At 39.8% G+C, this 17,040-nt stretch overlaps 1 protein-coding gene across 1 annotated transcript; it reads right to left on the bottom strand.

The window, feature by feature from the left end:
• Positions 1–1,586: 1,586 nt before the first annotated feature.
• On the bottom strand, positions 1,587–10,831 carry tppp2 (tubulin polymerization-promoting protein family member 2). Its single transcript, XM_061830262.1, has 4 exons — positions 10,718–10,831; positions 9,823–10,014; positions 7,411–7,564; positions 1,587–2,372 (listed from the first exon to the last, which is right to left on the bottom strand). The coding sequence occupies exons 2-4, from the start codon at positions 10,011–10,013 to the stop codon at positions 2,181–2,183; spliced, it is 537 nt and encodes a 178-aa protein (XP_061686246.1). The 5' UTR covers position 10,014; positions 10,718–10,831; the 3' UTR covers positions 1,587–2,180.
• Between the last annotated feature and the right edge of the window lie 6,209 nt (positions 10,832–17,040).

The following is a 17,040-nucleotide window of genomic DNA, read 5'->3' as shown; positions in this document are numbered from 1 at the left end:
ATGCTTTGCCCAAGGGCATACCAACAGTAACCAGCACATAGACTGGCATCCAACCAAAAGGTAGTTGCCGTTGATTCTTACACCTTGAACTGTTTGCCAGCCAATCGCAAGGCACATATAAACAAAAAAAACATTCGAACTCTCATTCACACCAATCGGCAATTTGGAGTTCTCGATTATCCTATCGTGCATGCATCACAGTCTCCAATTCATGCATGTTTTTGGGATGTGGGAGTGCCCGGAGAAAACCCACTCAGGCGCGGGTACAATGTGCAATTTCCACACAGGCGTGGTCGAATTTGTGCCACTTGATTCATATTGTGAATCTCCTTTTTTTAGTCCTTTACGTGTGGCACTTACAGATAAAAGTACTAGTAGAGCTAGTTTAGTGTATGAATGTTGCATTTTACATAGTAATTTGTTAGCCAGAAATCATTTTCTACTTTTATACACTTCAGTATGCATTTGAAAATTTCTGCAACTTCAACTGACTCATCCCACCACACAGATTAAAATGGGAACTATTCATAAAGAGAATGCAGTTGCACGCCTACCTACTATACATAATAATATATACAGTATACAAAGATACTGAGCTGTGAGTGTATGCAAAGATGGAAGTGCAGCAAAGATTTGATGCAGCAGGAATATGAAAGCAAAAGGCTTGAATTGCATATTACATTTATGAATGCTGAAGAATAAGAAAAAAAAGCATCATCGACATGCTTTGAAAAGTTCAATGGCCTCCAGAGACAATCGTTGCCTGCTATGCGGCTTTTGCCTCCAATTTTGCCTTCTTCTTATTAAGATGTCTTGTGTTTATGGTGAACTTCACATTCACATCAGATTTTACTACAAACTATATCAGCCTCGATTAGGGGAAATTGGTTGTTGTAAATATTTGTGAAATTGGACAACCAAGTGAATCTTTTCCTTGCTGCATAAGCAAGCCATTTTGATTCAAAACCGATTGGTCTCAACAGAGCTGTTAGGGGTGTGGAGTTGATCATGGTGCTCATGCTTGGGGTATTTTCATCCAAGCATGTTTGTCACAGCAATTGTTTTTAATTACCGAGCGATTGTTTCAAGTTGTAAGACAAATACATCTTTTTTTTTTTTTTACACACTTTGCAGAGAACAATCCATCTGATCAATGCCATTCTCCAAGGACAAATCATCTTGATGAAATGTTGATTTTAAGGGAGGGGACGGATCATGTGTTGGTCTCGACTGTTGCTGGGGGACTCCCAGGTATTTAGGTGTGTGCTTGAAGTGGCACGTTACCCACCTAGAACCAATTTTTGACTGACTATTTTCTTGATGAGACCATAGCATTTGACCCTCAACCTTAGTGAGGATAAGCACTATCAGAAATAGAAAAAACAAAACAGCTGGAATACGACTAGTTTTAATGTTGTAAATGTAATTACTTTGTTGTTTCTTCATTTGAATAATTCCAGCAGTGGCACAGCAATAATTTAGTTCCACAATGAGGACATTTTATTAGGTCTTGTACAATACATCAGTCCAAATTCGACATGATGGACATCCCTATTAATCAACATCCCTAGTATGCGATCCTTTTCTAAACACCACAGAGAGAGTTCAACTGAGTCATAGATTAAGCATGACAGTATAAAAGAAAATTGGCTTTTGTCTTATGTCAGTCACCTCAAGTTGCTAACGTACACAAATAAGTTGATATTTATTAGGATATACAAGGCTAAATTGAGAACCAGGGAAGCACAAATATGAGCACTTTACGGTAAACTTTGTTTTTTGATCTTTTCCAATTCTTTCAGTTTCAGGTGACAAGAGGATCAAGGGAGGAGTGATACAAACTCACATTATCCACTTGCTAAATCCAGAAAACCTGTTTCAACCCCATTATGAGTTCCTGTTATCGATATTTAATTTTTTTTATGGCGCCAATAGAATGAATAACAATACAACGCGCATTAACAAAGTTAACATTTGCTTGACACCAGATAAATGATTATCCATTAAAAAAAAAGCAATGTACTGTATACATGCAATAAGACCATTACTCTTATCTACTATACGTGTATAATAAGGCACAAAGTTAAATATGGATTCAGTTTCTTTGCTTGCAGTATAAATTTGTCTGAAAATATTGAAAGACCAAAACCCCATTACTGTAATATTATGTGTTTTGAAAATTAGGATTCCTTCACTTTGTCATCATAAGACCCGCTGCCCTTATATGCTGCGACGTAGCCACTAGTGTCTGGGATGTCCTCACGTCCGACTTTTCCCTTCCCTTTTCCCGAATCATCAAATCGCTCCTTGTGTGTTCCTGTGTACTTGGACGTGTCTGTCAGTCTGTCCACAGCAGCTGCCTTTGCCGGTCTCTAATAAAACAAAATAATCAGTGTTCAAAAAAATTTATGTACGTTTATACATTGTCATACATTTTGTGACTGGGGCAAGACTACCTTTAATACTACAAAACTGCCAACTGTACTCTGGTAAACTGCCCTTCACTTAACAAACAAACCTAATTGGTGTCTGTCCATTTGTAAAACTCTGCCAAACTCTTTAGCGAACCTCCTTCTTTAGAGGGATTGTTAAATATTCATCACGCTGCTGACAGTTTATGCTCCAGCAGCTTCATGAGCGTTACAATCCCAAAAGCCCATACGTACTTCCTTTGGCTGATCCTTTTTTTAAATTTTCTGCTGCAAAAAACTAATTTCATTTATGTCGCTTTGTGCTTTAAAAACTCCTTAAGAACACAGGACTGGCTTTTAGCCACTTTTACCATGCATTGCTGCATTTATCGTCTATTGTGTTTGTTCATCTTTTATGTTTGACAAGATACTGGTTGTGTTGTTTTATCTTTTTTTAATGTAACAGCCTTTTGGCTAGGTCATCATTGTAAATGAAAACAAGTTCTCAACTTACCTACCTAGTTAAATCAGGTTATTTTTTTAAAAATGCCAGGCTCAAAGTTTACTTCTGCTACTACAGTAAACAGATTTAAATCGAAGAACTTCAAAAATTTTACTGAGAAGCAAAATTGAAGATACAAATTTTAGGGATCTCTTTTCATGTATGTCACAAAATTGATCAGGTGTAGATGCACACCATTGCTTAGCTACGTATGTGTGGGTGATCCTAAAGTGCTTCAGCGAATCACCATCCACATAAAGTGTCTTGGTGCTAGCCAATCAGAGGAAGTGTACACCGGGCTATCATTCCAAAACTACAATGGACACAAGAACTTTTTTCCATGACTCAGTAAATCTTCGTTGTTTAGGTAACACAACAACCGTTCATGATGCGGTGAGCTGCTACCGGAATGGTTTTAACTCTGTAGATATAAACAACTGGGACATTAGTAAAGTATTTATTACTGTGTTCTGAGGATCAGGTGTGTAGGGACTTTGAATGTTGGGACTATGACAGGAAAAGCTCAGGAGTTAGTTGACATGATGATTAGGAGAAAGGTTGATATATTGTGCATCCAAGAGAGCAAGTGGAAAGGGAGTAAGGCTAGAGGTTTAGGAGCAGGGTCTAAATTATTTTACTACGGAGTAGATGGGAAGAGAAATGGAGTAGGGCTAATTTTAAAGGAAAAGATGGCTAGCATGTCTTGGAAGTGAAGAGTATCAGATCGAGTGATGAGGATGAAATTTGAAATTGAGGGTGTTATGTATAATGTGATTAGCGGCTATGCCCCACAGGTAGGATGTGACCTCGAGTTGAAAGAGAAATTCTGGAAGGAACTAGATGAAGTAGTTCTGAGCATCCCAGACAGAGAGAGAGTTGTGATTGGTGCAGATTTCAATGGACATTTTAGTGAAGGAAACAAGAGCAATGAAGAAGTGATGGGTAAGTATGGCATTCAGCAAAAGAACTTTGAGGGTCAGATGGTGGTGGACTTTGCAAAAAGGATGGAATTGGCAGTGGTGAACACCTATTTCCAGAAGTGGCCTACAAGAGCGGAGGTAGAAGCAGGTGGATTATATTTTGTGCAGACGATGTAATTTGCAGGAGGTTACTGAGTGTAAGGTAGTGGTGGGGCAGAGTGTAGCTTGACAGCATGGGATGGTGGTGTGTAGGATGACTCTGGTAGTGGGTAGGAAGATTAAGAAGTCAAAGGTAAAACAGAGAACCAGGTGGTGGAAGTTGAGAAAGGAAGAATGTTGTGTGGCCTTTCGGAAAGAGGTGAGACAGACTCTAGATGGACAGGAAGAGCTCCCAGAAGACTGGAACACTACTGCAAGGTATTCAGACAGTTAGGCAGGAGAGTACTTGGGGTGTCTACTGGTAGCAAAGGGGAGAAGGAGACTTGGTGATGGAACGCCAAAATACAGGAAGTCATACAAGGAAAGAGATTAGCAAAGAAGAAGTGGGACACGGAGAGGACTGCGGAGTGGTGAAAGGAATACATTGAGATGCGACGTAGGGGAAAGGTAGAGGTGGTGAAGACTAAACAAGAGGCATATCACAACATATACACCAGGTTGGATACGAAAGAAGGTTGGCCAGACAGAGGGATAGAGATGGGAAGGATGTGCAGCAAGTAAAAGTGATTAAGGATAGCGATGGGAATATGTTGACTGGTGCCAGCAGTGTGCTAAGTAGATGGGAAGAGTACTTTGAGAAGTTAATGAATGAAGAAAATGAGAGAAGGAAGAGTAGAAGAGGCCCGCATGAATGACCAGGAAGTGGGAATGATTAGTAAGCGGAAAGTTAGAAAGGCACTGAACAGGATGAAAAAATGGAAAGACAGTTGGTCCCGATGACATACCAGTGGAGGTATGGAAGCAATTTGGAGAGGTCGCTGTGGAGTTTTTGACCAACTTATTCAATAGAATACTAGCGGGCGAAAAGATGCCTGAAGAATGGAGGAAAAGTGTTCTAGGTCCCATTTTTAAGAACAAAGACGATGTTCAGAACTGTGGAAACTACCAAGCAATAAAGATGATGAGCTACATAATGAATTTATGGGAAAGAGTAGTGGAGGCTAGACTCAGGACAGAAGTTAGTATCTGTGAGCAAAAGTATGATTTCATGCCTAGAAAGAGTACCACAGATGCATTATTTGTCTTGAGGATGCTCATGGAAAAGTACAGAGAAGGTCAGAGGGAGCTACATTCTCTTTGTGATCGTAGAGAATGCCTATGACAGAGTACCAAGAGAGGAACTGTGCTACAGCATGCGCAAGTCCGGTGTAGCAGTGAAATATGTTAGAATTGTACAGAACATATATGAGGGCAGCAGAACAGCGGTGAGATGTGCCGTAGGTGTGTCAGAAGAATTTAAGGTGGAGGTGGGACTGTATCAAGGATCCGCTCTGAGCCCCTTCATGTTTGCGGTACTAATGGATAGGCTGACAAATTAGGTTAGACTGGAATCCCCTTGGACCATGATGTTCACAGATGATATTGAGATCTGCAGTGAAAGCAAAAGGCAGGCGCAGGAACATTTAGAAAAATGGAGGCACTCAATGGAAAGGAGAGGAAGGAAGATTAGCCGAAGTAAAACAGAATATATCTGCATGAATGAGAGGGGCGGATGAGGGAAGAGTGAAGCTCCAGGGAGAAGAGATAGCGAGGGTGGAGGACTTCAAATACTTGGGGTCAACAATCCAGAGCAATGGTGAGTGTGGTAAGGAAGTGAAGAAATGTGTCCAAGCGGGGTGAAACAGTTGGTGGAAGGTGTCTGGTGTTCTCTGTGACAGAAGACTCCCCGCTACGATGAAGAGCAAAGTTTATAAAACATGGTGAGGCCGGCCATAATGTACAGATTAGAAATGGTGGCACTGAAGAAACAGCAGGAAGCAGAACTGGAGGTAGCAGAAATGAAGGTGCTGAGGTTCTCGCTCGGAGTGAGCAGGTTGGATAGGATTAGAAATGAGCTCATTAGAGGGAGAGCCTAAGTGGGATGTTTTGGATACAAGGTTAGAGAGAGCAGACTTCGATAGTTTGGACATGTTCAGAGGCGAGAGAGTGAGTATATTGGGAGATGGGTACTGAAGATGGAGCTGCCAGGCAAAAGAGCGAGAGGAAGACCAAAGAAAAGGTTGATGGAAGTGGTGAGGGAGGACATGAGGACAGTGGGTGTTAGAGAGGAGGATACACGAGATAGGCTTGGATGGAAAAAGATGACACGCTGCAGCGACCCCTTACGGGACAAGCTGAAAGGAAAAGAAGAGGAAGATGTGATTGTTAGTGTGTCTGTTGTTTTCATCAGAGAATGGATGGATGGATTGCTTTCTGTCAGATATTGAGTATCCATTCATTTTCTGAGCAGCGTATCCTCACGAGGGTCACAGAAGTACTGGACGACAGTCACACTCACAATCACATGCCTGGAGAAAACCCACAGAGGCACGAGGAGATCATGCAAAATCCACACAGGCAGGCCAGAATTTGAACCCCGGTCCTCAGAACTGTGAGACCAACGCTCTCCAGCTGTGCTACCATGCTACCCACAGAAAGCATTATTTATTAAAGGAACTTTTTTGCTCTCTATGAACTTCTATCTGTACAAACACGGAGTGGTGATTATTCCAAGTATTTCTAGGGTTCTAACTGACTTAACAAAGCATTTTAACAACTACACCACAGTGCTAGGCAGCCAGGGAAATCCTTTGACAGCAAGGCGCATGACGTCGTCAACAATGATGTCATCGTAAAAACATGTCTGCTGACAATCAGATTTTCCACCATGCCTAACGCCTTTGTATAATCGTTAAAATGCTGTTTTCAGTCAGTTACTCCCCTAATGCCATGAACAGTTGTAATAATATGAATGTTAATAGAGCTTGTGCGTATTTATCGATCCTCTGCAGCCTATATTGTGTATTAACTATTTTTTAAATGGTCTTGCACTACGAATGAATTTCTTATATGTTGCACAGTAAAATAGTTCAAACTAAACACCGCTCTGCGCTACAGTAATTTAAACTACTAAATAACAATCAAACCTTAGTGTTACGTATAGTGATCAGACTAAATCCCCACCTCCCAAACAGAGAATAAAATTAGGAGGGTATCATTATTAAAATATATGGCATATCAATGGACAGAAAGTCATGGGAATGCATTATAGACGGAAAGAAGGGTTTTCCTGATTTTTGGAGTCAATTTGTGGATGTGCATTGCACTTGAGCTTTTTATACATGAGAAATTAATGGAATTAATTAACAAATGGGATGATTATATTTTAAAATGTAATTGTCTTATATTAAAGATCACGGAATATGTACTTGTCTGTTGAAAATAAATCTACTCATCACAAGGTTTAACTAATCCGTAACTCGCATTACTGAAATTGGTAAGCATACGTTGACTCATTCTTTCTGTGTTGTACCTCATCTAGAACAGCAAACTGTGAAAGGAGGCATGAGGACAGTGTAACAAATGACATTGTACTCACAGTGATGCCAGCATTGGCAGGCTCCTTGCCAACAATGAGAGAATAGAGGAGCTGAAGTGCCTCCTCTTTGCTCTTGCCTTTGAAGCGCTTAGGGCCGAGCTCAGTCAAGGCAATGATGAACTGCTCAAATGTGATTACACGAGCTGACTTGGACCTAAGGAAACATAATGTTGCTGTAGGTTGTTCTGAGGAACGACTTACTGGTGCCACAGGACAAATAAACGATCAGATTCATTTCATAAAGCAAGGATGGGAAATCGCAATTGGCTCCTCAAATACTCAACATTAATTGTAGTGTGGCACCTGCATATCTCTTAAAATTGGGATCATTTCCACAATCTCCCATTATCAGTATTTGAAGTATTTGAACAGACTGTGATTTTGAAAGTTCTCCCACTTTGAAATCATGGAGGGGTCTGAAATTTTCATCTTAGGTGCAGGTCAACTGTGAGAGACATAATCTAAAAAAATCTGTAAATCACAATGTATGATTTTTAAATTATTTGTATGTTACTGCTGCAAATAAGTACTTGAACACCAGCTAATCAGTACAAATTATGGCCCTCAAAGACCTCTAAAAGTCAGCCTATACTTATTATTCTAAATGTCTTGTTAGACACCTGTCGACCCTGCACAATTACTACTAACATGACTAAGACCAAAGAGCTATCCAAAGACACCAGAGACAAAATTGTAGATTTCCATAAGGTCGGAAAGGCCTGCAGGGCAATTGTCAAGATGCTTGGTGAAAAAAAATCAACTATTGGAGCAATTATTAGAAAATGGAAGAAGATAAACATGACTGTCATTCTCCCTTGGACTGGGGCTCCAAGCAAGATCTCACCTCATGGCATATCAATGTTTGTATGAACAATGAGGAATCATCCCAGAACTCCATGGGAGGTGTTGGTCAATGATCTGAAGAGACCTGGCACCACTGTTTCCAAGGTTAATGTGGGGAATACACTACGGTTTAAAATCATGCATGCTACGGAAGGTTGCCCTTCCAGGTCCATTTTATCTTTACCCTGACCATTTGGATGCTCAAGAGGAGAGAAAGTTATGTGGTCAGATGAGACCAAAATAAAACTTTTTAGTATTTATTCCACTCGGCGTGTTTGGAGGAGGAAACATGAGGAATTCCATTCCAAAAACACCATCCCTACTGTGAAATATAGGGGTGAAAGCATTATGCTTTGTTGATGTTTTTCTGCACATGGATCAGGACGACTGCAGTGTGTTAAGGAGAGGATGACCAGGGTAATGTATTGTGAGATTATGAGGAAGATCCATCCAATTGAAGGATTGAGGATGGATTATGGCTGGGTCTTCCAGCATGACAATAACCCAAAGTAATCAAGGAGTGGCTCCGTAAGAAGCATTTCAAGGTTCTGGGGTGGTCTAACCAGTCTCCAGACATAAACCCAATAGAAAAGGAAGTTTAAACTCTGTCTCTCAGCAACACCGCAGAAGCCTGTCTGATCTGGATTAGGTCTGTGTGGAGGAATATGCCCAAATCCCTGCTGCAGTGTGTGCAAACCTGATGAAAATTACAGGAAACGTTTGACTTCAGTAATTGCAAATAAGTCTAATGTACTAATGTCCCTCACAGTGGTCATGCAGTTAAGATGAAAATTTCAGACCTCTGCATGATTTCAAAGTGAGAGAACCTGCAAAATTACAGGGTGTTCAAATCCTTATTTTCCTCACTGTATGAATGACAACAAAACACACAAAGCCAAAGAAAAAAAATCTAAACCTTTGTAAGATAAAAGGTGGTCGACTCTCTTTTTATTTTCACAATCTTGATGTGAAATCACTAGATTGTATTAGTGTAACTAATGTTGTGCATCAGGAATTGGAAGTTTCTTTTGCTCAGGGAATGTCACCCCCCACTTAAAATGGTGTGAGGTGTTTATATACTTGACATACCCGGCCTTATCTGAAGTACTTGTCTACTGACATATTGCATGGCAATCTGCTTGAATTTCTTTTTTTCCAATTTTTGGAATATTTAAATTGAATTCCAAAACTGACTGGTGACAATTTAAACATATTCCATTTTTTTTACTAGCCCTGTTTACACAGAGATACTGCAAAACAGCTGCATCAGAACCATAACAAAATGGCTTTGCTTTTTACATATAAATTTGCAAATATGGGATAGTGCTGTTTTTGCTTTGACGTAATGACACAGCATCCCACAGTCACATTTGTGCTGTGACATTTTAATTGTTTTCTCCTCTGTTATGACTCCGAGACTACCTCTATCTTAATCCCACGCTATTGGCTTGTCGACTTGGTACTTGTACACAAAACAGTTTCCAGGAGGAAAAAAAAGACAAACATTTTGACAAAGCAAAGAAAAAGGGACAACTTTATGTCCTTGGGATGCTGCATTGAAAACATTACTTGACTTTGGTGAAGACGATGTCAACATCTGTGGTGGTTACATTCTTGCCATCGATGATCAGACAGTCTTTGCAGATCTTCGCAAAGTTCTTGCCGTTCATCTCCTTCCCTGTCGCCTTTGTGTCACCATGAACGGCAAACTTTTGGAAGGACGTCTCCACTTCTGCTGTCGACACTGAGCCCTCAGCCATGCTAACACACACACGCACATTGGACATAAATGTACAATATATTGTTGTTGTGGGGTTTGGAACAGACTATTGCTCAGTTTCTGTTGAATAAAATTTTGATTGGGATGTTAATCAATATCATAATTTTAAGTGAAATGTTTGGACACATTCAGACACAGTTCCACATCTATCACTGCTTACTGTTGATCTCAGGCCAGTTTAATTCAATCAGCTTCATTTACAAATGGCCTCTCTTCCGCCCACTTTGTAGAGTATAAACAAACAAGGTCATTTGCTTTCATTTTTTTTCTCAACTCAAGACACAGACAGAATAAGCTATCAGTCTTCCTTTTCATCGTATTGCATTAGTATCACTTTTGAGTAATGCGGCTTTTATCCAAACTCAGACCCCGTTGTGAGTTACTTTTGAGTCATGAAATTTATTAATCCAAGATTTACATTTATCAACATCACATGGTCAATGATATGGAAGATTAGCTGTCTATAAGATGCAAACATATACATTTTTAATCATGACCGACACAACAGACAAAGTATTCGAAAGTAGGTAACGAAATGACAGTAACATACATTTCTCAGCATTAATCTGCACATCTATTACTTGTGTTGCTAGGGCAAAAAGACAGTTCTCCTTCACAAATGGTAAATAAACAATGTCTTCCTGACATTATTTCTGGTTGTACTGTATTGAAAAGATAGAGTACCTGCTGCTGTCGGCTGCAGGATGCTTGTCAGTGGGTATTTCAAGGAAATCTCCGACTCACTCACGAATGCTCAACCTTTTTGTCCTCCTCCTTCCTCCTTTTGTTCACTTCCTCCTTTCCTCCCCTCTGCTTCTCCCAGACTCTTTAGCAGTGATGAAACCGATGCAGATGTGTGGATAGGAGGAGAACAGAAGGGGAGGGTGGAGGGAGTACCACCCAGCACCATCAGTGACATCATTGCCACTCAACTACTCTTCTGTTCGGCCCATAAAACACACTGGTAAAGTATCATATTCCCATTTGTTATTTTATCTATTTGCTCCAGTGCTCCAGTATTCTTAATTTTCTGTGGTATGACTGTAATGTTCTTTTGTTGATCATTCAAATGTGATCGCTTCGACTTTGTCCACAGTGTCATAAGTAAGCTTGTTTGGATGTGATGAAAGCGAACCTAAAAAGGACAAAGTGTACCCGACCCATAAATCACATATGTTTCACAATTTTTTATATTTTGCAAAGGACCCAAGTAATTATAAAATACAGTTTCTAAATGATGATTTCATTTACAGGTACATACAGTATTATGTACATTTTTAAAATCCATATCTATATGTCCCAATGTGGAAAAGGTAATTTTCAATGTTCTCAAAAAAAATAACTTGTATATTTTCAGGATTAAATAATTTTAAATTAATTTAATACTTTAAAGCTTGTGAATTTTTATTTGAAAATATATTTATGGTACAACATATTTTCTTGGAACAAAACATTTAGTTTTTCCTTTAACTTCGTTCCAAGAAATGTATCCCAAACCCTTAACAAAATGTAGCAAAAGCCATTTAGAAAAAAAGTAGTTTACTCAAAATCTATACTTAAAACTGTTTATTTAGACTTAAATCAGCGCACCTGAAGCATTATTACACACAAATAAAATAATCATACTAAACGTGCACTTTTAATTTTTAAATGTTTTCACGTAATTTTGTTAGGCAAGTGAAAAGCATAATGCTCAATGTGTTTTTACAATATCGAGTCAGTGTGAATAATTCAAGAAAAGGTCATGCAATTGTATGCCTAAACTTTATATTCTTTTTTTAAACGTAATGGGAAGATTAACTTTTGCATTAAGCTCACGTACTTACTCACTGTAAGTTAGGTATATTTTAGTAATGCATTTTAATTTGAATTACGGTTTCCCAGAAAAAAATTATAAAATAAAACAATACATAATTTATTTCTGATAACTTTACTGGCAGAACTTAAACCTTAAAAAATATATTTTTGTTTTCATTTGATCAATTCAAAATCCAGTGTAGTTGGTAAGATTGATCATCATTTGAATCTGAACGGTCCAATTTCAAAGGGTGTCAAGACTTCAAGGAGTGTATTGCCATTTAAAGTGACTAGTTGTGCGATAGTCTGGGACAAGTCTTCTTCTTTTCCTTTGGTCTAGTCCGTTAGGAGTCGCCACAGCGTCTCATCTTTTTCCATCTCAGCCTATCTCGTGTATCCTCCTCTCTAACACCCACTGTCCTCATATCCTCCCTCACGACATCCATCAACCTTTTCTTTAGTCTTCCTCTCGCCCCTTTGCCTGGCAGCTCCATCCTCAGCGCCCTTCCACCAATATACTCACTATCTCGTCTCTGAACATGTCCAAACCATCTAAGTCTGCTCTCTCTAACCTTGTCTCCCAAAACATCCAACTTTGGCTGTCCCTCCAAAGAGCTCATTCCTAATCCTATCCAACCTGCTCACTCCAAGGGAGAACCTCAACACCTTCATTTCTGCTACCTCCAGTTCTGCTTCCTGTTGTTTCTTTAGTGCCACCGTCTGTAATCCGTACATCATGGCCGACCTCACCACTGTTTTATAAACTTTGCCCTTCATCCTAGTGGAGACTGGAGTCTGGGACAAGTCAAATATGCAAATGTTGCAGATACTGGTGCAGAGGTTACTTGGATACGAGAGGCTAGAACTGGTCAACAATTGATATACAGATGGTGCAGAGTGGTCCGACTACCACAGTGAGCGAATGAATAATCTATAATATTTAGTACTAATTACCCCAGCAGAATGTGGCAGAAAAAACACAAGGCAGAAAATTGGTTGCATGTCGCAGGTGAATTGTACGTTAGCTGTTCAAGAAATGAATTGCTAGATGGAAGAAGCCAGTGGAATACCTGCTAGTTTTGGTTTTCATTGTTCAGAAACACCTACCCAAGGAAAGGAGCTGGAGGAGGTGGTGGCCAGGAGGTTCCAATTGGATCCTGCCTCCTCTTGTCCTAGGTTGGGTGGTGTGCAAGTCTTCAAGGTTGGGTAGGGTGGTACCGGCAATCCGTTAGGCAGTTTTGAATGTCCATTGAATGTCCAGTTTGAATTTGTCCTTTTTTTTGGCAGCCCTAAATCAGACTGTGATGGAGTTACACGGTACTAATACGTTGACCGTTGTGTAGAACTGTCTCAGCAGCTCTCGTGGCAGGCTGTGCTTCCTCAAAAGCTGCAAGAAATACAGCCTTTGCTGGGCTTTTTGATCAGTTGATGTTTGTCTCCAACTTCAGGTCCTGTGAGACTTTAATTCCTAGAACTTGAAAGTCTCGATGGTTGACACAAGACAGTTGGACATCGTGAGCGGCAACTGTGGTGAAGGGTACCTTCTGAAGTCCACAATCGTCTCTATAGTCTTTAGTGCATTCAGATCCAGGTTGTGTCAGCCACACCAAAGCTGCAGCCTCTCCACTTCCTGACGATATGCAAACTCGTTATCGTTCTTTGATGAGCCCGATGACTGTGGTGTCATCTGCGAACTCCAGGAGTTTGACAGCCAGGTGCGCTGAGGTGCAGTTGTTTGTGTAGAGAGAGCAAGAGAGAGAGAGAGAGAGAGCGAAGAGAGTATACAACCTTGGGGTGCCCGAGTGCTGATGGTGTGTGTGGATGAGGTGATGTCCCCCATCCTCACCTGATGTGTGCTGCCTGTCTCCAGGAAGTTGTCGATCCACTGGCAGATGGGAGGCAAGACACTGAGCTGGAGAAACTTGAGGGAGAGCAGTTTGGGGATGCTGGTGTTGAACGGAGAGGGGAAGTCCATGAACAGGATCCTCGATTAGGTTCCCATGCTGTCAAAGTGTTTGAAGAATGAAGTGCAGACCCATTTTAATTGTATTATCTGCAGACCTGTGTGCTCGATAGGTGGTTCCAGCTGGGGACTTGTCGCGGTCTTGAGGTGGTCCAGGAAAAGATGTTGAAAAGATTTCACGACCACAGGCAAAAGGCAACATGCGAAAGGTTTTTATCATGCGAAAAGTTTTTATCTATGTACACCTCCTCACAGAAATTCTCACATGATGTAACAGCATTCGTATATTCGTCCAGGCTGCTAGCTAAATTTTCAGACCCTCCGTCTGTGCAGTCGAAACACTTTTGAAGTTGAAATTTTGCACCGTTGGTCCATTTTTATATATTTACAATTTATAAAGTTAGTTATAGTATTCAATTTGCATTAGTGTATTCACGATCTAAACTCGTGATTTATAAACCGGTAGCAGAGCTTCAAAGTCTATTCTAAAGCTGTGTGGGATCCAATGTAGAGACTTTAGTCCTGGACTAATGTGTTTTAATGTCTTATCTTTTTAAGACTTGTCTCTTGTCTAAATCTTTTTTTCTGGTCAGAATCCAAGATGCAACATTCTGAATGACCTACAGCAGTTTAATGCTCTTTTTGGGGAGTCCAGTAAGAAGACCGTTTCAATAGTCAAGTTTACTTGAGATAAAAGCATTGATAAGCTTCTGCTGGCCTGTGTGGCAGATGCAATCCTTCACTCTGGACATGTGCTTCAGCTGGTTCAAGGCTGTTTTAGTGCTGAATTTTATCTGAATGTAGAAATTCAGGACAGAGCTTATCAACTCCCCAGGTTACAGACTTGGTCCATCGTCTTTAAAGAGTGACTCTGGGGGTTTACTAACAGCAGTCCCATTTTTTTTTAACAGCCAAAAACATCTTTCTCGGTTTTGTTGTGATTGATTGAAGAAAATTTTTTCCCATGAGTTTATTTGCTCTGTCACAGTAAGAGTGACCACTGAAGACAGATCCTAACATGCTAAATTGGTTTCTATGCATTTCGGCCTTCATTTCATCATTGTATGAACAGTATTTGTATGTTCACAACCAAAGGTTTGAAGTCATATTATTTTTATGGGAATATTGAAAAACTTGTTTCATCAGCTAATATTGAAAATCATGATTGTTTCACAATCATAAATGATTGTTATACTGTATGTTTACTTTATAAACTTGCATTTCGTGTTTTGAACAACATAAGTCTTGTGAATTTTTGCTTTCAAAGTACATTTGGAACTCTTAAAAAGCTCTTTAAAAAGGATCACCGACGTTGTACGCGAGGACGCCCAAAGACCCGTTGAACAGCCCACGTGCCTGTTCTAAAAATAGCTTTATATTGCTAGGATATTGTGATTTTCTAGGAACTTTGTAGAAATGATCATTTGAAAATGAAAACACCTGCAGAGATTTAGAAGAATAGAACATGTTGCATATTGATTATCTCTTCTAATTATTGGCAGACATCAAGAACATGATAAATAATGTCCTATTAATTAATATCATTCTTAATAATAACATACAGGAATAACATTATTAATGGTAATTTGACCAAATATGTTATTTCACAAGTGTGTATCAAACTGGTGTCCTTTTGCATTAATCAGCACCCAAGAAGTAGTAGTTGTTGGTGACACCTACTGTATAACATTATAACAAGCAACAGCATCATCTGTCTGTTGTCGCATACAAAAATTCCACACCATGTGCATGTTAGGCAGCAGCATGTAGTATTATACTACCAGTGCCACCTGCAGGATTCTCTGATAGTCAGCAGAATTCATTGTATAATGATTCACAGTAAGTCATCCAGGTACTCTGCGAGTAAATTTGCTGTTTCCACTGTCACAACTATGGTTGACTTTACGCATGATGACTTTTTTTGTCTTAAATATTGTTTTGTTTTTATGCTGTATTTATTGATTTTGTTTCCCCTTTAAGAAATAAAATCATAATTTAGAAGCTGCATACTTTATTTACTTGGGTTGTCTGTGACTATTGGCTTGATGATCCCAAAAATGTCCTATGTTTGACTTGCTCTTTGTGACAGACAGAATGGCTTCTTCCGTCTCCAGCTGGGTTGCACTCCTTTAAGTACCACGTTTTCTCTGCTCTTTCCTTTTTCTGACATAGGCTTGCACAGCCCGCCTCCCCACCCATCCATTGCTTGATTCCACTACACATCAGGGATCCACTCCATGTGACACCCCTCACAGCTGTGATACATGTTCCTTATGACTCATCCAAGAAGTTCCACCTACGTATGCTACTATAGCACCACCTCCACAAACAGATTCATGCAAACACATTTTTTGACGTAGTGTGTTCTGTGCAAAGCATGCTGTAGCAAGGCCTCACAACGTTTAAACAGAATTATTCATCATCATATGAACCCCAATACTTCCGCATCCAAAGGAGCAAACTGTAACAGGATCCTACAAGAGGGCATGTAATTAAATATGATCAGGTCAAATTCAGTAGAAAACACTGCATGTAGTTATTCTGAGTTTCCGAGGTTAACACCTTTATAGGGCACTCTCTAACAGCTGGTACTTGGAAATGTAAAAAAAATTCAACCAGCAAAGATATATGGACTACACTCACAGCATTTTTAAATGAGCAACTTTTTTAGCACTAATATGTTACTATATGTGATAGAAAGGAAGTGCGGCTGAAATATTTAACACTTTAATATTTAAGGCAACACCTAAAATCTGTCAATAATCAAACAGCATTGTCCTTAAAAATGAATATCAGCTTGCTCAGTCCTAATTGATGGCTTAAAAAAAATTCGCGTTGCTTAGGTGTGAGTCAAAACATCTCATGACGGGCAAGTGAAGAGAGCTGTTTCAAGACCATTGCAAACTAGTTGTTGCAAAACACAACAGTGGCATTGGTCACCTGAGCTTTGAACATTCCAGTGAGCACAGTTGACATCCAAATACATACAGTAAGTCGGAAGCCAATCATACCACTGTAAACTTGTGTCAATTAAGTGCAAAAAAACAATCAGAAGCATTGTCCAAGATCCAAGGCCCACCTGTGAAGAGCTTCAAATAGACCTGAAATTACCAGGTACTGTTGTCACAAGGAAAACCGCGAGTCGTATGCTTCGCCACCATGGCCTGTATGCATGCTCAACACACAAGACCCATTGTTGAACAAAGCTCCTTTGAAGTTTGCTGAACAACATTTGGAAAAGCCAGGT

The sequence above is a fragment of the Syngnathoides biaculeatus genome, chromosome 9 (assembly GCF_019802595.1).
Source record: "Syngnathoides biaculeatus isolate LvHL_M chromosome 9, ASM1980259v1, whole genome shotgun sequence".
Classification (NCBI taxonomy): Eukaryota; Metazoa; Chordata; class Actinopteri; order Syngnathiformes; family Syngnathidae; genus Syngnathoides; species Syngnathoides biaculeatus.
This window is presented reverse-complemented; position numbering and strand designations above follow the sequence as displayed.

Bases quoted from the DNA above. Each gene is read 5' to 3' on its own strand.
- tppp2 (XM_061830262.1), bottom strand. From the start codon at position 10,013: ATGGCTGAGGGCTCAGTGTCGACAGCAGAAGTGGAGACGTCCTTCCAA. The intron at 7,565-9,822 runs GTAATGTTTTCA...ATGTTTCCTTAG, and splicing joins ATCGTCTTCACCAAAGTCAA to GTCCAAGTCAGCTCGTGTAA. The intron at 2,373-7,410 runs GTGAGTACAATG...TTGTTTTATTAG, and splicing joins CTGCCAATGCTGGCATCACT to AGACCGGCAAAGGCAGCTGC.